Source organism: Bubalus bubalis, chromosome 4 (assembly GCF_019923935.1).
Source record: "Bubalus bubalis isolate 160015118507 breed Murrah chromosome 4, NDDB_SH_1, whole genome shotgun sequence".
Lineage (NCBI taxonomy): Eukaryota > Metazoa > Chordata > Mammalia > Artiodactyla > Bovidae > Bubalus > Bubalus bubalis.
The window spans coordinates 28,992,744-29,017,300 of record NC_059160.1 but is presented as its reverse complement, the minus strand read 5'-3'; the positions used below and the strand labels follow the sequence as shown (position 1 = coordinate 29,017,300).

Sequence of the window (24,557 nt, the reverse complement as noted above, 5' to 3'; positions counted from 1 at the left end):
TTAGCAAACCTTCTCTCAAAGCATTACCCCAATACTCTGGCTGTTAAGGACTTTCCCTTAAGGACACCACCTGTCCTGTTCGCCCCTGTCAAACAACAGCTGTTTATTCCCTCCTCCTCACAGTCCTTCAACCACTTGACAGAACTTAATACCTGGACCCCATCATGCCCGTAACCTGCACATAATCTGAAATCAACAACATCAGCGATCACAGTACATTAATGCAACCCCCAACTGCCAGCATGCATGTCTAATTACTCTTCCTCTGTGGAGTATATGTTCTTGGAGAGTCTCTGTTCTAAGTTCATCAGATTCCTTCTTGCTCCATTTCCTTCCTTCCCAGCCTGAAGTCCAAGGGTCTAACATTTCAACAAAGTTTTCACACCTTAAACTCTCCTGCTCATCTGCCTTCTGTGGCATCAATCTGGAAAAACCCTCTGTGGCTCCAACCATTCACTTTATCCCCTGACCCTCCCTAAAGGTTCCATAAACACACAACGAGTGTCTACAAGGTACCTGAGACATACCTGAAACCATAATATGCTGTGGTTTCATGAGTTGCTGACTTGTTTATCACAAAACTTTTATTATAAACATCAATAAACATTTAGTGAGCATCTACTAAGGAGAGGAACACACCCTTCTAAGCCCTGGGAGTTCAGAAATGAGCAGGTTGGAGGAGGTCCCTGTTCTTGGGAAGCTTACATCTCAGTGAGGGGAGACAAATGACAGAAGTATATGAACAAGAACCTGAGCCAGTAGTGCTAAGCACCAGGAGGAAAGTCAAGTACGGTAGGTCACATGACAGCAGGTACCTGGTCAACGGGTTTTGGGTGTGAGTAAGACAGGGCTGTATATTGTCACCCTGCTTATTTAACTTATACGCAGAGTACATCATGAGAAACGCTGGGCTGGAGGAAGCACAAGCTGGAATCAAGATTGCTGGGAGAAATAGCAACAACCTCAGATATGCAGATGACACCACCCTTATGGCAGAAAGCAAAAAAGAACTAAAGAGTCTCTTGATGAAAGTGAAAGAGGAGAGTGAAAAAGTTGGCTTAAAGCTCAACATTCAGAAAACTAAGATCATGGCATCCGGTCCCATCACTTCATGGCAAATAGATGGGGAAACAGTGGAAACTGGCTGACTTTATTTTTCTGGGCTCCAAAATCACTGCGGATGGTGATTGCAGCCATGAAATTAAGAGACGCTTACTCCTTGGAAGGAAAGTTATGACCAACCTAGATAGTATATTCAAAAGCAGAGACATTACTTTGCCAACAAAGGTCCAGCTACTCAAGGCTATGGTTTTTCCAGTGGTCATGTATGGATGTGAGAGTGTGACTATAAAGAAAGCTGAGCGCTGAAGAATTGATGCTTTTGAACTGTGGTGTTGGAAAAGACTCCTGAGAGTCCCTTGGACTGCAAGGAGATCCAACCAGTCCATCCTAAAGGAGATCAGTCCTGGGTGTTCATTGGAAGGACTGATGTTGAAGATGAAACTCCAACACTTTGGCCACCTGATGCGAAGAGCTGACTCATTTGAAAAGACCCTGATGCTGGGAAAGATTGAGGGCAGGGGGAGAAGGGGATGACAGAGGATGAGATGGTTGGATGGCATCACTGACTCAATGGACATGGGTTTGGCTGGACTCTGGGAGTTGGTGATGGACAGGGAGGCCTGGTGTGTTGTGATTCATGGGGTCGCAAAGAGTCAGACACAACTGAACGACTGAACTGACTGACTGAAGACAGAGGAGTTCATCTACTTGAGAGCTTTCTTAAATACACTGAACCTATAATATCTTCTCCACCACCCACAATAGAAGCACTAGGGCTCATTCTGAACCTTAAAATGACTTAGCCTCAATATGACCATCAAACCAACTGAACACATCATGAAAGGAGAAAAAAAAGAACCCTGCTCTAAAGGCATCAGCAACTGATTCAATAAAAAGACTTGTACACACATGTCCAGTTAATTCTCTACCTAACAGAAGTACACAATCAACTGTGTGAACAGGATCAAGTAGAATCCCCTATCTCAGGCAGAGGAAGCATAAACCTCAAATGGGCTCAGTAAATTTGGGGGCACATGCGTTACACAACAGCTTACAAAAAGGTTCCAATTCTCCACCTCTCCCTTTATGTACAACCTTTGCAATGTGGTTTTCCAAGTTCTCTCAAAAGACGGAATCTCTCTCTCCACATCCTGAACTGGAGCTGGCTGTGAGACTTTCTTTGGCCAATGCAAAGAAGTGCATGAAGTGATGCTGCCCTAATTCTGAGCCCAGACCTCGAGAGACCTGGAGCACTTCGGCACACTTGCTTGCACACCTGCCTTCCACACAAGAGCAGGCTTGGGGAAGCCTACTGGGGATGTGGAAGAGGGCCCAGTCATTTCTACCATCGCAGAAAAGAGCATCCCAGACCAGCCAAGATCAGCAGAGCCTCCTGCTTGACCCACATCTGATCTCAGACAAGAGTAAAAGCAACAGGACATTTAAAATGGAAAATCAACAAGATCCTAGTGAACAGCACAAGGAACTCTGCTAAATGTGACAGCCTGGATGGGAGGAAGTTTGGGGGAATGATGCTAAAGCTGAAACTCCAGTACTTTGGCCACCTCATGCGAAGAGTTGACTCATTGGAAAAGACTCTGATGCTGGGAGGGATTGGGGGCAGGAGGAGAAGGGGATGACAGAGGATGAGATGGCTGGATGGCATCACTGACTCGATGGACATGAGTATGGGTGAACTCCGGGAGTTGGTGATGGACAGGGAGGCCTGGCGTGCTGCGATTCACGGGGTCGCAAAGAGTTGGACACGGCTGAGCAACTGAACTGAACTGATAGGTATTGCTGAGTCCCTTTGCTGTCCACCTGCAACTATCATAACATTGTTAATTGACTATACTCCAATATAAACTAAGAAGTTTAAAACAGAGAGAATAAATGCAACAGACACTAGAGGAACTGACTAGCCAGCCCTGTGTTCAGCAATATACAATGACTATTTCAAGCCTTTGAGTTTGGAGATGGCTTCTTATACAACACTAACTAACGCAGCAAGATTAATCATATCTATTCAACTTGAATCATCTATTACATTTCTGCTTCAATGTGTTTGAGGAATTGAAGCCCAAAATTGTAAAATATTTTCATCTCAGGGTCTTCTGCAAGGAGGCTTTAATACCATACTAGGTAGGCACTGTTATGTACGGAAAAGATGTAGAACCCCATCAAAGGAGTTTATTTCTCCTACCAATAATACTGCCTATTTTCAACTCAGTTTCCTCTGCAGCTCCACTGGGAAAGGAACAGCAGCTGGACTGAGACTCATTCACGTAAGAATAACAGGGGTGGGGGTGGGGGCTTGACATGCCTTTGTAAAAATCTGGATTTTAGGTAAATGTTCAAAATGGACCTGTGATTTCTCTGTATCAGAAAAAAAAAAGTCCTTTTATCATTCTTTTCTGAGATACAGAATTTCCTCAGCATGAACTATTTCTGAGAAACACAGCTATTCTTCCAAGTTCGCAAATAATTTCTTTTTCGCACAGTCTTCTACCTCCTCCGAGAGTCTTAAATAAGTTTTTGAAAGTAGATATAATAAGGAAGCATGCCACCTCCCCTTCCCACTCATCTGGGTAAGCATAAAAGGTTTAGTGACTCTAACTGGACTCGGCCCGTCCAGCTTTCTACCCTGTGGGGCTGTTCTGAGAATCAAAGGAGAGGGAAGGCAAGGAGGGTATTCAGAAGGAATGTGACCTCGTCTGGCCCACTGCCCACAGCTCCAGTCCCAGCCTACCCAGGCCACTACTGGTCACAGGCCAGCCTGGCCAGCCAGCAGCGCAGGCCTGTGAGCGCCTGTTTTCCAATACTGTTGCAGGGCCTGACTGTTAATACTTGTGAAATATTTCAAACCTCTATATTTAAACTTCTACAGCAATCCCAATTTTTCCTATTCCTTTTCATTAATGATCTGGGGTTCAGTTCATTTCTCCTCCCTTCATCTACCACCTTCTTCAGATGATAATAATTTATTCTACAGATAATACATTCATTAAAAAAATTATGAAACAAATTTTTAAAACACAGCATTATCCATGTTCAAACTACCTTTTCATCATCACTCCTGGGTACACTGTATCCTATACCACCTCCTGCATAATTCAGTTCACTCCACCTATGTGAAGAGGCCCTTATGCTACAATGCCTTGAGTTCTTCTCTACCCTGGAGAATATATTCATTCTAGGTCCTGCCTTTTACCTGCAGCCTGGACAAAAGCTACTTTACTCTTTCAAGAAAGTCTTCCTTAGCGCCACTGGGTACTTCACAAATAAGCTGATTTCTAATTCTTAAATCACAGAGCTTTCTTAAATAAAAACCATTTTAAAAACCAAAAATATATATGTTATCTGATCTGATACCATCAACAACAAAACTTACTGACTAGCCTGTGTGACAGTTTCTACCTACGAGAAACTTAGAATCTATACAAGTTGAAGACTTAAAATGATATTTCTGGGGATTTCCCTGGCAGTCCAGAGGTTAAGACTGTGTTTCCAATGCGGTAGGCAGGAGTTGGATCCTCCATGCCGCCAAAAAGATTACTTTAAAAAAAAAATATTTCTGAACCATTATTAGTAGGCCAGGATTTTCAACTGTTTAGCATAAATGATCTGGAAGTGTGCATATACAAAATGTTATGGCCTTGCAAAACAAATACCCACGTATTTCATATGTACACCACGGTTTACAGTTTTTCCAAGTTTGTTTACATATTCACTCACATCATAAGCCTATAAAGAAGGCAAGACAAGAATTACCCTCTCCAAGAAACTGGTTCTTAGTGGGAATAAGCAATTTTCTCCAAGCTGTGTAGTTAACAGAGGTAACAGAGCCAAGGTCTGACCCTTGGCTACTTTCCACTTCACCAGAACACTCAGCGGCCAGATGCTTACAGATTTGCACACTGTGGTCACAGGACAAAAACCATCTCCTCCTGGCCAACTTAATAGGCCTATAATAGGCCTACATCATGTATCATGGAGAACTCCTAAATTCCTAGGTGAATGCACACTGGACTCTCTCCATTGAGCTGTTGACATGTTAGCACCCCTATTTACACTTATTTTTAAGACACAATAAAGTAAGGAAAAAATAAGCTTTACTAAGTTGTAAGACATAGACTGACGACAATACATGTATATAATCTGTAAATCAATAGACATATAATGAGAGAATACAACCAATTTTTTTTTACTTACCAGGGTGCACAACGAAACTATTTTGGAGAGCTCTATTAAGCTAACTGGCTCTGACATCAAAAATACAAATAATATAAATGACATAAATCATTAAGAAAAATATCAAGAGAAGAACAGAGAAAATATATGGAAGAAGCAATCGGTAGAAGAGACTCAAACAGGAAACAAACAGAGGGAAAGACGACAAGCGTGGCCAAAACCAAGAACATGCAAATTCAAATAAGATATCACTTTTGTCCATTAGATTCCCTCAAAACTTGAGTCTTGTAACTCCAACTACTGGCAAGGATACAGGAGATAATAATCTTACATACTACATGATGCAAGGATAAAATGGTGAAGAGTTTTTGGAAGTTGGCCTAACCACAAAGAGTAAAGCCATAAACCAATCTGAATGTGACTGTCGAAGGGCTCCAATAGTTGGTCCAACTCCAGCTGCAAAAGGAATTTAGGGAGTGATGCACTGTTATCAATTGGGGCTTTCAGATTCATTATGCAACTTTGCACAATGTGTCACTTTCTACCACTTTCTTATTTTTCCATGTAACTCCATGAACTTAATGAAAAATACTGCTTCTCATTTATCTTATAAATACACATTTCAATATTTTCAGATACCATTTATGGCGTTTACCAGGGTTTTACCATATTTATCAAAAGCTAAAATATATATACAATCTAACTCAGCAATTTCCATATCTATTTTATAAAAATATTTGCATATGACCATAAAGTTTATGTATAAATAAGTTCACAACAACAATTTTAGAAACTGAGGGGGGAAAAAATGGAAAAACACTAATGTCCACACAATTAGGGGTGGGTACAGCTAAATAGTTAATGAATCTTTTGTAGCTACTGAAAGAATGGTGTTGACTTCTACTAATATGAAGAGATCTAAGATATTAAATAAAAAGGAAAAGTCAAAGAATCATACACATAGGACAAGTTCATCTTGGTAAAAATAAATAAATGAATATATGCTTGGATAGGTATGCAAAGAAAGGGGAGTAAGACAAACACCAAACTACCAATACACGGAACCTCCTCTGGGAGGTCGAGTATGGGGTGAGAGGGATTCTACACTACTGTATCAAAAGCAACAGTACCATTTTCCTATAAGTCTCCCTGGGAATGCACAGGTTATAGTGCCTACTCTTAAATATTGCCACTAATAATACCAGTTAAATCATATAAGTTAATCCAAAGGTCAAGTTCACAAGTCAGTCAAGCACTTAAAACCACACACTCACAATGCAAATACATATATATGTGAGATTATCTGTCCATCTAGCCATCCACCCACCAACACATATGACCTCCGACACCACTGTGATCACTAATATGGGTACTTGTTCCTCATCGATGAACTCTGCTACAGCTTTTTCACTCAGCATGGGGAAGAGCAGTCCTGGTGTAAAATATAGATATTTTGCAAATTAATCTAGCACAAGATACCAATAATTGACATCTTATACTCCAGTTGTATTAATTGTGTGAACCCAGGATGAACAAACGCTTAAGACTCAAGTGCGCCCATGTTTTAAAAATATTTGGGCCTACATGCAAGCTCTTGAATTGCTTTTCATTTTGAGGTTTATAATTTTATCATATAAATTTGTAGATATTAAATTAAAGATGGTAAATACAACTCTGTACCGACATCCTCACCTAAGCCCTTGCAAACATAACTTGTCACAATATACTTTCCTACTGATCCTCCAAATTCTTCTGAATACAGTGCTCCAAAGCACTAATGCTAATCAATTAGAATTGCTACGCTACTCGAAAATTATTTACTATCTCTGGTAGTCCATTACCTCAATAGTCTTCAATGAACCACATCTCCTTGTATTCAGAGGCTTGTATAGTTCTCTCCCACTTCTGAGTTTGGCCTAGGTTATGTGATTTGCTCTGATCAACAGGACACGAGCAGGCATAAAACAATCATAGGTTTTATTACATAAATGCTTAACCCAGGGGCTTGTCTTCTTGGAATATTCCCTCTTAGAAGCCCAGCTGTCTTGTTATCAAGCAACTCTAGATAGACCACTAAGGCATGAGAGGCCATGAGAAGACATTGGGAAATTCCGGCCACCATCAAGTTCCAGCTGAATGTATCTGTATGAGTAACCTCAATTACAGCACAGGAAACAGAAGAACAGCCTCGCTGAGCCCAGTCAACCCAAAGAAAGGTGAGAAATTATAAACCATTGCTGTTTTTAGCTACTAAGTTTTAGGATAGTCAGTTATGTAACAACAGATAACTGGAAGACTAATTCTTGTTCCAAACTATCAGAATTGCTAATAACAACCCACACAGATTCTCCATCAAATTCTTCAAGAAATACCTTCAAATTTCACCTATCCAATCAGAGTATTTATTGTAGATCTGGAGTATTTATTGTAGATCTGGAGATTTTAAACATTCTCATGTACAAGGGGAGAACATAACTTTGTACAAATCTCCTAGAGGGCAATTGGGCAAAATGTTAAGTAATGAACCTTTTAAAAAGCTCATGAGTGAGTGAAGTGAAAGGCACTCAATCATGTCCAACTCTTTGGGATCCCATGGACTATACAGTCCTTGGAATTCTCCAGGCCAGAATACTGAAGTGGGTAGCCTTTTCCTTTTCCAGGGATCAAACCCAGGTCTCCTGCATTGCAGGCAGATCTTTACCAGCTGAGCCACAAGGGAAGCCCAAGAACACTGGAGTGGGTAGCCTATCCCTTCTCCAGCAGATCTTCCCGACCCAGGAATCGAACCAGGGTCTGCTGCATTGTAGGTGGATTCTTTACCAACTGAGATACCAGGGAAGCCCTAAAAGGCTCATACCCTATCCCAATAATTCCAAGTCTAGGAAACAAACATGCATATAAGAGTATTACATAGGATTTTTCTCACAGCAAAAAGTTGGAAACAGCTGTTTAGTTGCTAAGTCGTGTCCGACTCTTTTGAGAACCCAAGGACTGTAGCCCTCCAGGCTCCTCTGTCCATGGGATTCTCCAGGCAAGAATACTGGAGTGGGTTGCCATTTCCTTCTCCAGGGGATCTTCCCAACCCAGGAATCGAACCTGCATCTCCTGCACTGGCAGGCAGATTCTTTACCAATGAGCCACCAAGGAAGCCTCACAGCCATCTAAAAATAGGATGATTAAACTATTATATATTCATAAGACAGACTCTCCAATTAATAAAAAAATCTTCCAATGAATAAATATATAATAACACGAGGACACACAATATAACTTTAATGAAAACAGCATTCAACACAGTATTAGCAATAAGACCCAAATCTTTAAAAATATTTATGCATATATACTGAAATATTAATAGAAATTCTCTCTGCATAATGGGACTGGGTGATTTTTATTTTCTCTTTTATACTCTTCAGTTTTTTTCCAAATGTTCTATAATAAAAATACATTACTTCTATAATCAGAAAGAAACACTTAACATTATAAAACAGGTTGGAAAAAAGCACACACACTTAAGATGGATTTGGAATCATTCTCTGACATTTCTTTACTAAATTTTTTTAAATGCCATCATTATTAGATGCATCTATATTCCGTGGTAGAACAGATTTTTCAAAGTAAATGTAGTACCACAGATGAATTTTCAAGAGAAAAAAACTGACACTAGGTTTAACATGTTCCTTTCCTTGAACCATTGCGCTGTACTATAGAAAATGAGCAAGGAGTAATTCCTTGTTTTTTCTGAAGACTGGGCCATACTGTCCCATTATACTGAGTTTTAAATTTTAGGTTGAACAACTTTACTGTAAACATTTAATAAAATGGGTATTATATGCACTTTTAATCAAATTCAGCAAAAGCCGATGGAATTAACTCAATATGAAGACTAAAGCAATTTTTCATCTCAGAGGCAGATTCTCTTTTGAGGACCATATCTATCCCAAATAAATAACATGTGTAAAGAATCTTAGTCACTTGGAAGGGAAGAGGGAAAGAATGTGTAGAACATCCATGGGATGTATGCAGTAAGCAAGTCTGGGTAGCATCACTCAAGCAGTGACACTGTGTGGGAATTATGAGTGGCCAGTGATTTCAGAAGAACAGAGGGAATCCCTGGTGCGCTCCAGCAGGGTGGGGTTTTCACCACAGTGAGACTGTACTGCCACCTGTACTAAATCCAAGTTGGTTTCCTCAGTCCCCCTTCCTCAAGGCAGCCAGGACAGGATTGGTTTCTATGGCTTCATCCTCAGAATTTAACACTTGCTCTCCATTCTCCCAGGTCCAGGCCTGAACTACCCTGTGTGTATCTTCAGCTACTCCCTCTTCAACGGAAGGCAGAAAGCGGCCTTGCAATCACTGATATGATCACTTCTTAGAAGACTGCAGGTGCTCAAGTTCATGGCCTTCCTGGCCTTTAGCACCGTGCCGTGTATACCAGGGAGGAGCAGTAGTCTCTGATCACACAGACTTTCACACCCAGACTTCCTGCGTGAACCTGGCCTTCCTCTCTTATCGCACGGGTCCTCAGAAGGCTGGCTGATAGTATTATAATCTCAGCTTCAGCTAAGGACAGAAAATGACTGAAGACCAGAGGACCAGTCTTCACTCTAGCGGTGGGCATGGGATACAAGACAGTCAAAGTCCCTAAGATTTTTTATTGGGGAACAGAGAAGAAACCTTATCTTTTGATTTAAGCAGCTAAAAGAATGTAATCTGGGGCTGTGAGCAGCCATTTTCCCGGTTAAGTGGAGAAAAGCTTTCTCAAGTGGAAAAAGGTGGGTAAGAAAGGGCCTTGAAGGATTCATTTGTGTCACTCCTTGAATTAACGTGCGAGAAGAGCTGGCTTTCGCTTATAATAGTTGGCTTTGGGTCACTGACATTTGCAACAGTATGAATCCTAACTAGATGACAAATGAGAAGCAGGAAAATGTCCTGGGATGTTCAGATTTCCTTTTCCTACCATCTGTAATAGGTCTTCATTTCAAACATCTCACTGGCTATTATGTGTCGGATGCTGGAAACATGATTATGACACAGTCTCTGCCTCTGAAGAGTTAACAGTCTAGAGAAGCAGTCCCCAAGCTTTTTGGTACCAGACACAGGTTTTGCGGAAGACAGTTTTTCCACAGACTGGGACAGGGGGTATGGTTTAGGGATAAGTCGAGCTCAGGTTGGGTTCATGCTCCTGCAAGAATCTAATGCCACCATGGACAGGCAACGGAGCTTGGGTAGTAATGCAAGCAATGGGGAGCACCTGTAAATACAGAGGAAGCTTCGCTGGTTGGCCTGCCTCTCACCTCCTGCTGTGCAGCCCTAACAGGGGACCCCTGGTCTAGAGGGATTCTCTTAGTGTTTCTGAAATTACTGGCCACTTCAAAGAATAATTCCCAAGTAGCCAGGAGGCTATTTCTAAGGAACCAAAGACTTTTCCAAGTGACTCTGACACGTCGGTGACCTGAACCTCATGCGGCCCACCTTCTACTTCTCTCAGGCCTTTCTAGGATCCACTGAGTTCAGTGGTCTGTAAGCAGACTCTATCTGCTTTACTCATACTCCTCCTGACAGTAGACAGACTTCAGTATTTCCTCTATTCTCCAAATCACAGTAGGCTGACCCATCAACATGTCTAAGTGGAAACAGCATGGTCACTGCCAAGGTCCGTCTCCCAACAAGCCTCACAGGTCCCCGCATTATCTTGGCTTCATCCTGGTTCTGGCCACTCAGCTGGGCTTCTGAGCAGATCCTATCTGTATCTTGGGAGGAGAATCACATAAGCCACACTTGAGAAACAACTGATTTCCTAATTCATCCTGGGACAGACTGTCACATAATGAGAATATTTAAATTTCACAAAGAGCCACATTATAAGGCTTTTGAATAGCATGGAATTAAGATCACTGTCATCATCAAAACTCATCAAGAAATATTTATTGAGGAAGTATTATGAGAAAGATTTGAGCTGAGGGACAGAAAATACAGCTATAAACAAGCTATTTTTCCTGAAGGCTACCTAGCATGAGTGTATATAGGCAAACAGGTATTAACCAAGCATTGGCTTGATTTTAAAATGTGGTTTTTCAATATACTATTTCTGAAATAAGGATAAAAGGGTTTATTTAATATGGTTATATCTCTCTGTCCCCCCTAAAAAGCTGTTTTTATTATTAAATCAGTGGAACTGATGACTACTGGGAGCTTAAAAGAAATATGGTGGTTATAGGATTAAGTATTTCATCATAATTCTGTTAAGTGTTAAAAAGAAATATAAGGAGAGAATCTGATGAGGGCAGAACTTATGCTGGAGGGGCTCCACTAAGTCCCCCCAAAGTCTCATCTAACACAACAGTCAGACTGACCCTTTCAAAGGGTGAAATCAGACCACACTTTGCCTCTGCTCAGACCTGAGACAGCTCCACATCACCCTGTGTTAACAGCCAATTATACCAACCAATGAGGCCCCACACAGCCTTGCCTGTCCTTCTCTGATTGTACTGTTTTTTTCTCCCACACCCATTCCTCTACACTCTTCTCCTGATCCTCCACATCTAGCTCTAATTTTTTTTTCTTATAGCACTTATATATGTGTACATACCATAAAACTTATTTACCAATGTTATATTTTCTTTGTCTGATATTCCCTCCCCCACCATGCCACCCCCACGAAGAGTAGAGTTTTGGTGGGTATATTTTGCTTAATGATGTATCCTATTCACTAAAGCATGTAATTATGAGTTCAAAATGTACTGAAGAGAATTGGAAGAAAAAAATGTGTTGGTGAATGACTAGGTAACTGGAAGACTGTGCCACTGAGACTGAAATAATAGTTAAAATCATAATCATAGTCAGCTTAGCCTTGCTCTCTAGTAGATAGTAGAGGGTAACTTCTGTTGCAGTGTTTCTCCTTTTTTCTAAAATTACACATCACATCAACGCCACCCCAAGTCTTGCATTGGCTACAACAACACTGTCACTCAGGTTACAGTCCAGTCTCAAGCCCAGATGCTATTAATTCTTCATTTGTCAGGTGACTTTGTGCTGCTCTGTTCTGATCACTCTGTGGGGTTTCACAGCTGAGCTTCAAGAAGAAGGTTTACTCCTTCCGTTTGTGAGAAAGGCCTCTTCCATACTGGACCAATTCCTCACAATGCATCTGCTCAAAGCATCATGCACACGTCATAGCGTTTATCAGACTGTACATTTGTGATTATGTTACCACTGTCTCTCCCACTAATTTAACTATAAGCTCCATAAGAGCAAGGTCCATGTCTATTTCATTCACAAAACCTCAAGTGCTCAGCACACAGTGCTTGCTAAGCATTTGTTGAATGAGGTATTGGATGAAAGAATAGGACAGTGCTGGCTTGGATCTACATATATTATTTGGAGATAAAGCAGCTGAGACTTTAAGGGGTAGAGGGTATGTTTCTTATTCATGAGGGGAAATAGAAAATAATGTTGGGAGTCCTTTGGAAAGGCCAGATTTTAGCCACCTAAAATGTGACGTCCTTTTTGAGGTAAGCAGCTCAAAAAGCAAACCATCATTAACACCTCTACCTAGAGCTCCCCTCAACCACCAACCCCCTTATTCTGGTCAAGGGCCCCAGTCATTCTTGTAGCCACTCAGACACAAAGGCCTCTAAGTAACTTTTGACCTCTCTTTCTCTGACAACCTCCCAGCTCACCAAGACTCCCAAGGCCTGTCAACTCCTCCTTAATAACTTTGATCAATAGCCTCCTTCCTTTCCATTCCCACTGCTACCAACTTGCTTCCAGCACTAACTCCCTCCCAGATTACAGCCACAGACGCAGAAAGGGACTCCTCCATTCCACGTTTTGCCCCTCTCTAAGCCACGCTGCCTGCATTAGAATCTCTCTTAATACCTTCACCTTACGCTATTAACGCTATTACACTATGAACCAAAAAAAAAAAAACAAAAAAAAAAAACCTATCTGCAGTGGCTTGCCTAGAAATGAAAATCTCAGCCTTACAGTCAAAGACCAGACACAATATAGCTGCAAACAGAATTCCTAGTCTGACTTCCCATTATCCTAGCATTTTTTCTAATCACCTACCAGCTGGGCAGTTATCACTATTCATCACTATTTAACCCCTCAAAACCTACTGACCAGTATTTTTTTAATAGAATCTCGGAATTTGGTCATTTCTTTACATCCACTAGAGAGTGCTAGTGCTGGGCACTATTCTAGGTATTTGGTATACATGTGAATTCCAGCCATGCCCTGAAGGCCTAACTCACTCCTGCCTCCTCCTTCAAGCCCTTCCCCTTCAACCTGGCCCTATGTTTCTTCTTCTTTCTCTGACTTCTTAGGATGCCATTTGAGTGACAACCAGCATCACTTTTATATGAACTCCAATTTGCTCATACATAGCTATACATGTCACTTTTCACCATTTAACCCCAGCTTATACATATCTTTATAGAAAGGTGAAAAGGTCCCAGGAGAGAGTATTTGCCCACAAGCGCTGAGAAACCCCTTGTCTTTGTAGGACAGATAGAGATACCTAAACAGGGATGTTTACATCCCACCAGTTTCTGTGGCCTCCGATTCCTTGACTCTTCCAACCAATTCTTTCCCTATTCCCCTTTCCTTCCTCCTTCCAAAACTACACCAGCTTTGACAATCAGAAATACAAACCAAGAAAGAGGTCCATCCACATAAGGGGGAAATCACTTGAGAAATCCAGAAGGGGCTCTCTAAATGCAGTCACTTGCACTGTGGGGACTCCTCTGGTCCTACCCCAACTAACTCCTCTGGAGGCTGGAGGCCAGTAGTATCAGCACAGACACCACTTACCAGGGGCTCACCAGATGCTGGCATTACGCTATAGGCAGGCACTGCAAGAAGACGCTGAGCAGGCCTGGTCCTGAGCAATGGTCCTGGGACCAAAAAGGACCATGAGATTCCATGATAAAATTCACTCTATTTGAAGTCCTGTTATTCCACCCTCGAAACCCTAAATACACTTTATCACTGAAACATTTATGGAAAAATTTCCTAATCTGTCACAAAACACTCTGCTTTTCCTTTATGCGGATGCCGTTTTAAAATCACATGTTTGCTCCATTTTTTTTAAAACAACCCGACTGCACTGGCCCTTCATGGCTGTGCAGGCTTTCTCTAGTTGTGGTGAGTAGGAGGTACTCTCTAGCTGCTGTGTGCGGGTTTCTCAGTGCAGTGGCTTCTCCTGTTGGGGAGCACAGGCTCTAGGTGCACAGGCTTAGCTGCCCCAAGGCATGTCAAATCTTCCCAGACCAGAGATCGAACCTGCATGTGTCCTTTCATTGACAGAAGGGTTCTTAACCACTGGACCACCAGGGAAATCTCATTTTTTGTTTCCATGTCTCTTTTTCCTACTAAGACTGTATGCTCCAGGAAAGCCTCAGCTGAGTCACCAAATACCTAGAATAGTGCCCAACACCAGCACTCTCGAGTGGATGTAAAGAAATGACCAAATTCCAAGATTCTATTAAAAAAATACTGGTCAATAGGTTCTGAGGGGTTAAACAAGCTTTCATGTGCCTACTAACCTACCTACTAACCTAGGGGGCTTCCCAGGTGGCTCAGTGGAATCTGCCTGTCCACATAGGAGATGCAGGTTCGATCCCTGAGTCAGGAAGATCCCCTGGAGGAGGAAATGGCAACCCACTCCAGTATTCTTGCCTGGAAAATCCCATGGGCAAAGGAGACTGGTGCGCTATGGTCTACAGAATCGCAAAGAGTTGGACATAACTGAGCGAGTGAGCACACACATACTAACCTATCCACTGTACTTGTTTCTTTGAAATGATCTCTATTTCCAAGCAACCTATTTACGGAGGGACACATACCATAGGATCTGTTTATACTGCTCTGTATTTTTAGGTCTAGAATAGACTTAGCCCAGAGACCTTAATTTGAATGATAGTGACTAATATTGAAGCTATAAGACCTACAACAGGCCTTTAACCTCTTTAAGCTTCAGTTTCATCATGAAAAAGGGCGCAAGGGGAAGAGGGGAGGGGAAGGTAAAAAAAGGCTACTGTGAGTATTAAATTCATCGAATGCTGTGTTGAAGTGCCTCACACTAGGAGTCCGGGGGCCACACACCATCTCCCTTTAATACTCCACATGCTTTTCTCTACACCACAGTTGAAGGTTGAAACCACAGTTCATTGTTATGCTGTACCTAACGAATGAGCATAAAGTGCTTCATACACAGAAGGATTACTCATTCCAAATACTGTTAGGGATATGGAGAAGATGTACAATGTCCATGAATTGTCCTGAAACATGATGTTGTTACACCCAATTCTAATATTATAGTACAACCATACCAAACAATTTTAAATATCAAATGCATTGCAATATATTCTCACATTCTCACAGCAGCTATGTTCCCTGTCTTCACTCATAGTTTCAGTTGTGATACTCTATGAAGAAACATTTTCTTCTCACTTGCAACTTTAAATGGTTATTTCATACTAGAATTCCCTCACTGCAGATTAGTTTGAAAGTCTAAGCATATATTAGATCCAACTATAGCAGATACTGAAATGAAACTTCATTAGTCAAAAAAAAGAAAAATCAAACACTGCTCTATTTGCATATCTAAGTTCGATTTTCAGAACTTTAAATTTAAAACTAAGGGGAAAAGCAATATGAAAATATAACCTCACAACATTTACATACTACTTTATGACCCTGCAAAGACATTTTTTGATCCCCAAACCTGTCACATAAGACAATGACCTCTAGATAATTAGAACAAAGTTGCTCACTATTCAGAGCGTATTGTTTTAAGATTTACTTAGCACTTTAAATTAACCATCTTAAAGCTTTGAAGCACAAAGTAACAGTCAATGACACATACATTTTAAGCTACCATGACCTGTCATTACAGAGTCATTAAGTAATATTTTCAAGGAGTAAGCAGAAAGCTTTATAACCTTCAAATATATGACTATCTTCTGCACTTTGAGCTGAGTTATTTGAATATTTAAAGCTATACTTCATAAATTATAAAAATCAACGGCAACTTTCAGCATTCTTCCCCCAAAACAAAAAGCATGAATTAATTGTTAAAAAGCAATATGGAAACAATCATCAAATTCAGACTCTGTGTATATGTATTTACACACACACACAATAAAATAATTTAGAGGCTGGGTAGCTTAAGGCAAACTTTCTTCATTAAAAAAATAAACCTAAATATTTATTGTTACAATAAAGAATTAATTTTCAAATTTTAACATTTTTCTGGCCAAAGTGACTTAAAGTAAAATACCTTCTCTTTATATTCTGTGTCCTAACTGTAAACATTCATGAAAGAACCAATTTCAAAAACTGTATAAAGTAAACTGATCATCCAGCTCAAATCTATACAACTCTTAACTGTGATCCGCCCCTCTGTTGACATTAGTGAACGCTGTCAACTGTACGCTCACAACTCTCCCACTGTGGCAACAGAAAGAGACCCAGAGCTTTGGCTCTACTTAGACTTATCTGCGGTTATCTACACACAGCTTAAAGACACAGATTAAATAGTTGAGCACGATCTGAAAGCTAAGTAACTTTCCACATTTCCCATACTATCTCTTCTTTGGCACTCTGAGTGCATTATTCTGTAGAATATTGTAAATTCCCAGAACCATATAAAATTCAAAGAAATTTGAAAGTTGGCTGGAACAGAGAAGTTGCCTTTTGCAGCCCGCCTAATTTAAAGATGTGAAGACTGAGCTCCACTGTCTTACGGGGTCAAGGCCACAGTCCTGCCTTCCTTCTGCTCTTCTTACTGCCCACAGGAATGCGGGTGTTGACACTAAAATATCGATACAATCCAAAGATAAGTTCTTCTTGGCCATTTGCCGTTTTGAACCACCACCACCATTTGTTCTGAAGAGAATTGGAGAGTTAAATGTACTCCACGTGGGAACTAAAGTAGAAACAACTCCAGTTCTTGGTCTCCCTTCTTGTTCTGGGAGCCTCCCAGGAACACAGGATTAGGAATAACAAGATGATCAATGGGTCTTTTATCTGCCTTTCATCTTCTCTGTCCCATGTGAACAAAACCCACCCACCCTGCTCACTCCATCACCTCTTTTTATTATAATCTGGTCAATAACCTTCTTTCTTCATCTAACATAGAACCCACAGTGAAAAATATATCCACCAACAGCCATCACTTTCCTACGGCAAACTCCTATCCTTTCTCCTACTCTGAACATTCTAAATATAGTTCACATCCCGGCTGTTTCTCATCTTGCTGTCTTTGCAGACTCCTAAGTTCCAAAGGCATGTTTCTGCTGTTTTATTATGTGGTGTGACAAGGAAAAGAGTTCTTCTGACAACAACCACGATTAAAACGAGATTCAGACATGGTAACATATGTGAGAGTGCTCTGCAAACTGTGAAATTTCAGATACAAGCAGTGCCCCTAGTACACTACAATAATCAAGCACCCCTAGTTGCTCATAACAACACAAGAAGGTAAAAGGTTTTGAGGAAATGACAGCCCACACTAGAGATTTAACTGATCTTAAAAGAAATTAGTCTTCTGATACAACCCAGAAAGGAAAACAGTAGCACCTAATGTTCAGCAAATCATGTATTTCTCAATGGTTGTTTTAAACTTCTACTTAAAAGAAGTTTAGAGGTTTAATGAATGCATATTTCTAAAACGTGCTCAACTTTAGAACAAATTACCTTCATAAAGTAAATTCTTTATTGCTACCTTTGGACACAACGATTGGCTGTCTCCCAATACCACATGATGAAAACCCGCTAGCTTAAAAATGCACGTAGAATTAAAGTCAAATTATTACAGCTTTCTGAATGCCGTCCTTACGTGCCTGAGAAACTTAGGCATGACACAAATAAGATTCTAATTTGTTTAAGTCAACATAAAAGAAACTCTAATCAAAAGGGCTAGTGAAACAAAAGAAAACTCGGTCTTTTCTAACAGCTTAGTTCTAAATTAAAACATACATATTCGGCCTGCACAGAGTAACATTTTGCACTGCCAAATAAACATTCATCTAAGGATATACACATTCACCAAAATTTAAATAATATTGAGAACTACAGTGTTACTCCTATTCTGTAAGATCAGCAAGGCTTAATGTACAGCAGTTAAAATTATACTGGATACAAATAAACGAACTCCATGCAAAAAAAGCTGTCTTCGGAAATATCAATACTTTGTCCAAAAAAAAAAGAAGAATCCCTTTCATGACAATACAAACTCACTTTAATTCAGGATGAAAAAGAACTCTAAAGAAAACAGTTGGTGACTCTGCACTTTACTCATGCCTTTGTTTTTTAGGCCATCTAATGATGCACAGCACAATCTCCAAATAAAAGATGCAAATCAAACATATCCAGGGAAGGACCACATCATGAAACCGTACTCCATTCCTGTATCTTCATTCTGCTTTCTCCATTTCTACATCCAAAACAAGCAAGCAGAGCTAGTATCTGTATGTTTCCCTTAATACTTTATAAAAAATCATTCTAAAAAAAATGTTTAAGCCATGTAGATAATTATAATTTCGTGAGGTATGGCATCATCTTTAAAATGGCACTCAGTAAAGTGCCTTATTGGGCTGGATGAAGCAGAGGTACCTTAAGCTAGGCATCTGTTATTATTAATAAGCCAATGACATCTCAACCAAATCTCATAGTTAAGCATTCTCCTTCAAGCCTCGGTTCCTTAAAATGAAACAAAAAATTTTAAAACAAGCTCTTAAGTAAACAGTTTCTAATTTAAAATGAAGATAAAACCACCTTTATGTTCCCTTGAGGGATAAAAAAAAAATCTTCCTACATAATGTTGACCTCAAACTGGTGTATCTGTCTCCAAGCACTGTCAAGTTAACAGCTAAGAGAAATTATTTTAATATTCTACAAAATTAATTTAAAGATTAGGACTGGTCAATTGTCCTTAAGTGCTACTTAAAGCCTTTTATTCAAACACAAATGCCAGTAAAACATTTAGATATGAAACTTTGAAACTTAGCTCTATTTACACAAACTGAGGCAAATTACAAGCAATGCTCCCACAGATGTTTGTGAAATATTCCGTATTTATTTGTTTTTACTTTGAGCCCTGTCACTATCCATCAAACTGTAACCTAGCTTTACATCACTTTCACTACTTATTAATAGCTCTAGTCAAAATACACATGAACAGAATTCACTTAAAAAGAAAAAAGGTAACATGCTAAAGACAAACTACTACAATCACGCAAGAATATAAACAGAAGCCCCAAAAATTTAACGGTGGCCATAAATGATCTAACTGCTAAATCAATGAATGCCCAGGCAAATAACATAAGAAAACTGAGTGTTGTCTTTTACCTCAAATTCCAACACTCATAAAGCATAAAATCAATAAAATACGATAAACCTTAAGAAATCATGATTGTACCTCGACATACAACCAAAGGTTAATCACAACATCTGAATCACCAAGGGAAAAAAATCATAATTAAAAAGACTCACTTTATATAGTATCTTGCACCTTCAAAAGTATATGCTTCTTCCCAGCCAGTGGGCAAATCTAAAAAACATGTATTTCACAATCAGTATTACTTCAACAGAACAGCATAGTAAGTTTCAAACCATTTTTAATTATTTCTTTTCACGATCAGTGATTTTCATTTATTAAGTTTCTAACCCCACCCCTCAAAAAAGCATTAGACTGGTAGTAAAATTCATAGTAGATACAACATCATTTTTGGGAAATGGCAATTCATATGTAATGCCACCAGAAAACTATCAACCACATTAGAGATTATCTGACAGAATTATACACTTTGATCAGAGTGGAGAGGAAAAAAAGCCAAGGGACGTCTTCTAATCCCAAGTAAATTACCCATGAACAGCAGACCAAAATACCCCCCAAAATCAAAGAAAAAGACTGTGCATAAAAGGTAACACCCACTTCTTCCTAAGGATGTTGAGTCTATTTAAGACCACACCTTTCAGCTACATAAGTGAATCCATCCGGGAAGTGTCACTGATGAGAGAGAACTTCCTAAGTATTTAATTAAGGGGAATGAAATCTGACATCACATGCTTTATACATGTGTGTTTCTACAGACCTGGCTTGCAGAGATGTGAAGTTTCAAGTCATAAACCTGGCAAGAATGCTGCTGAATGATGGTAACATTCTGTGCTTGCAAATTACTTACAAACGACCAGTGGCTTGGATTTAATCATGATACCGCTCTGAAATAAAAAACCACTGATGTGTGTGCAAAATCAAAGCAAAATAAACCAAACCAGAAAAAAAAAAAAATCAAGATCATCTCTCAAAAATCAAATTAACCTGAAATCACAGAATAAAATTTTTCTGACGTGTGAATGCTATCAAACCTGGAGAGTTAATACGATAAAAATATGTATTTCACATAGCCAAAATAATCATGGACCAATTCCACGACACGATGAGGCTACATAACCTAAACATCACATTGTCTCTTGTGACACAAACCTGTTACTATCCATAAGGCAAAGAGGCCATTGAAGTTGACTGTATGTATGACAAACACCAAAATGTACATTTCAAAGAGGACACTGAGGAGTTAAGAAATATGACGATGAATTAGTCAGAAATGCCTTAAAAATGGAACCTCATCATGCTTGCTACACCAGCTTTCTCTTTCCTCCTCCACCTTTTTGCAAATTTGGGGATGTTAGTCACTGTGCTGAACTCCAGCATGTAATACAGGAGACAGGCTTGTTCAATAACCTGGCAACTTTAAGAGAGAACCTCGGAGTTATAGAGGAAATATCCCGGAAGACTAGCTCTACAGAGCTTTTCTGAAGCCGGCCTCACCTTCCACCCAAACTGTTCTCAAGCCTTTCCAATCACCAGTAACAGAGGCAGGCCAGGAAGAGAACACATGTTACGTTTCAAAGGCAAACAAGTTTCAAGAATGTACACAAAGACTGACAAAAGAAAGCCAGAGCAGCACTGAAGCTCCAATCTGCTCTTCTCCAGCTCAGCTCACAGGCAGCCTTCAAACCAGCTACCCAAGGCACCGAGCTGGTTCCCCGGCGACCCTCTCCAATCGGGGACCCAGGCCCGCACGCGGGACGCCCCTACCCCCACCCCCAGCACGCCCACCGGCTCCGGGCTGCGTGTGCGACCTCGGTGCTGCCGCCGGGGACTTTGAGTCGGGCTGGCGGGCAACTGCAGCTGCAAATGCCTCCTCCGGCCCCGGCTGCATGAGGGAAAGAGCCCAGATTTCCCCAGCCGCTCCGGCGCGGGGAACGATCGGAGCACCCCCGAACTCCTCACCTCCTCCATCAGCCACCTTACCCCCAAGTCCCACCTCAGAGGAGGAAGCCACCCGGGAGGTTGTGGATACGTTCTCCCGGCGGACCGGAGGCAGGATCCCGGGGCTGCACGATGGGAGAGGGAAAGGACTTCCTAAAAGGTGGCAAGGGGGCCGGGGGGCGGCAGGAGGACTCAGGAGTGGCCGCGGGGGGAGCAACTCAGGGTCCCAGCTTTCCCGGGAGAGGGGAGTGGGCCACCCTACGAGGGTGGGGGGCGGAAGGTGAGCAGTTTGGGATGGGACAGAGGGCGCCACGGGCTGGCGGCGATCCGAGGCGGAGGATAGGGGCGTCCGGAGACTCGAGGAAGTCCCCCGGCGGCCACCCCCATCCCCGGTTCCCTCTACCTGCGGCCGCCCCCGCCGGCCTCCGCCCCACCTCGCCGCCTCCCGGGAGACGGCGGCTCGGGGCAGGTAGCGAGGCAGGGAAGCGGGCGACCCGAGCTCTGCCGCCTCCTCCCGGAGGAGCCCAACTCCTCTCGGGCCCGGCCGGGCTCGGCGTTACCTGTGCTCTGCCGCCGGTGCCCGGTGACCACGGCCTCGCCGGTGACGGGGTGCAGCCAGGTGGTGCTCTTCGCCTCCTCGCTGCAGGGGTGGGGAGAGAAGAAGCCGAGACGGGGCGTGAGTGGGGGCGCCGTGGGGAGCCGAGGGGGCCGGAGCGGCACCGACCCGCAGCGCTGTCCCGCGGTCGCCAGCCTCCCGCCCCCCTCCGGGCCCCCCACGCCGGCCCCGGTCCTTTACTTGATGAAGAAGACGCGGCCGCCCCTGGTGATCCCGTAAGTCCACGAGCGGGGCAGGGAGCAGATCCACTCCAGGTTCAGATCCGCCGCCATGTCTGATCCCCAGCCGCCGCCGCCGCCTTGTCCTGCTGCCGCCGCGGCTGCCGAGGGAGGAGGGAGCGAGCCAGCGAACGAGCAGAGCGAGCGCGGCCGGAGCGCGCCTCCCCGGCCCGGCGCGCCCCCGCGCGCGCCCTACCCCCTCGGGCGGCGCCCGCCCCGCCGCCCGGGCTGGGTCGGGCCCGCGCCGCCGCCCCTCCGCATCCTCCGCGGCCGCCGGCCGGCCGCCCCGCCGCGCGCTAGGGGGATGGGCGAGCGGCGCCGCGCCCCGCGGCCAGACCCCTCCCTCCCGCGCCTCCCCACCGCCCCCGCCGCCCGAGCGAAGGTTCCGGGATCGATTGGAAAAAAAAAAAAAAAAAGGCGTCCTGCCCCCCGGGCTTTGCCTAAGGCTTCCCAGCCCCAAGAGCGATTCAAAGAGAGCGTAATCTGAACAACCCTGATTGCTCTCTCTCTAAAACAACAGAAACACAGCATCTGAGCTTTGTTTTATAAGAGCTATTGGTTATCTAAGATTTTTCCCAAAAAAAGAAAAATATATATACATATGTGTGTGTGTGTGTGTGTGTGTGTGTGTGTGTATATATCTCGCCTTAAAAAGGAAGGCCGTTTTTATTCAAGCACACGGAAGGTTTTTCCTGTTTGTGTTTTGTGTGCCAGATAGCAACGGTTTGACAAGTTGCCACGGACCTACAAATAAGAGTGAATTCAGACTCGACACAACAAGTTTGCCTCTTCCTGGACCACTTAAATCTTTTAACATTTTGTAAAATACAAACTTGTCTTTTTCTCTTACTTTTTTAAAAATTCAGTTATTTACCAACCTGAATTTCTACTTTCTTATATCTCCTGTAAATTATAATATTAGCTAACTGTACAGAGCCTTTGAAACCGTGTACGTTTTTGAAGTCCCTACAACAGCCCTGTGGATAGTACTATAATCCCCATTTTACAGATGGGAAAAATAAAGTTTGAAGAAACTTGCCCAAGCTTCCCCATGGACTGCAGCCCACCAGGCTCCTCTGTCCATGGAATTCTCCAGGCAAGAATACTGGAGTGGATTGCCATTTCCTACTCTAGGGGATCTTTCCGACCCGGGGATCAAATTGACGTCTCCTGCATTGGCAGGTGGATTCTTTACACTGCACCGCATGAGAAGCCCTCAAGGTCATAGTACTAAGTGACAAAGCCTGTATTTTAAGTGACTGTAAAATTTCAAAAGTCTATTTGTATAATCACATTGCTATACTTAAAATATTTTAAGTCCCACCTTTCCTCTGCCCTCCCACCCTTTTTTGTTGTTTTGTTTTGTTTTTTAACCAGAGAATGGCAGATTTCGTTGCAACTAAGATCTCCCTTAAGGCCAGCTAAGAGCTCTGGCCTCCTCTTATTGTCTCTGATGCTCAGCCACACTTGGAATTGCTTCTGTGTCTTTGCAGCAGATGACTCATGCCAACAAGAGTACACAGCTCAATAATAATAGTACTACTTGGTATTCTCATAGCACCTTTTTCTGACCAGTTTGGGGGACCTCTGAAGAATTATCTTACTCATATTCTCAAATGCTCAAAGAAGCAAATCTTTTTCAACAGTTACAGAAACTAAGTCAGGAAAAGGGTAAATGACCTTGGCCAAAGCAAGATCCAGCCACTAAGATGGAGCCTGGATGAGAATGCAGTTTCATTGGACTTTTATCTCTCATCCTCTAATTCTCCAAGGCCATTCTGTCTTTGGTGAAAAGGAGTCTGCAATTACTGCTATAATTTTCCTGTCCATCTGCATACACAGGGGAAAAAAATAACATCACTTTAATGTTTCTCTCTTTTCGGTTCCTTTGCATTCTCCTCTTTCATTTCCTTACTTCTTGACACCTTATCTCCTGCCCAGTCTCTGGAAAAATGAGGTGTTTTTGTTTTTTTTTTTAATCAATGAATAGCTAGCAGGAAATGTTCCACATTACCATCAGTGGTCACAGGATGTAACATAGCAAGAAAATCAAGAGGTATTGACTTTATATCGTGCTATCATTATATACTGAAAAATCTAAAGTAAGTCTTTAATATCATAATAATAACTTTAGAAATCTAGTACCTGTTAGTACAGTAGTATCATTTGACTATTTGACTTCATA

General features: G+C 42.1%; 1 protein-coding gene across 11 annotated transcripts in view; it reads right to left on the bottom strand.

Moving 5' to 3' along the window:
• Window positions 1–22,603, bottom strand: part of PLEKHA5 (pleckstrin homology domain containing A5) — a 258,725-nt gene extending 236,122 nt beyond the window's left edge. For 2 of the 11 annotated variants that reach the window (XM_025283335.3, XM_044941219.2), the window contains exons 1-3: window positions 22,335–22,585; window positions 22,099–22,178; window positions 19,756–19,813 (exon numbers count right to left, since the gene is read on the bottom strand). In XM_025283335.3, the coding sequence (XP_025139120.3) occupies window positions 19,756–19,813; window positions 22,099–22,178; window positions 22,335–22,426 (230 nt within the window). In that variant the 5' untranslated portion in view covers window positions 22,427–22,585. Of the gene's footprint in view, window positions 1–7,979; window positions 11,007–18,132; window positions 18,698–19,755; window positions 19,814–22,098; window positions 22,179–22,334 lie in introns of those variants that run through there. The other 9 variants (XM_044941221.2, XM_025283346.3, XM_044941218.1 and 6 more) reach the window with 8 other exon arrangements.
• Window positions 22,604–24,557: the final 1,954 nt, after the last annotated feature.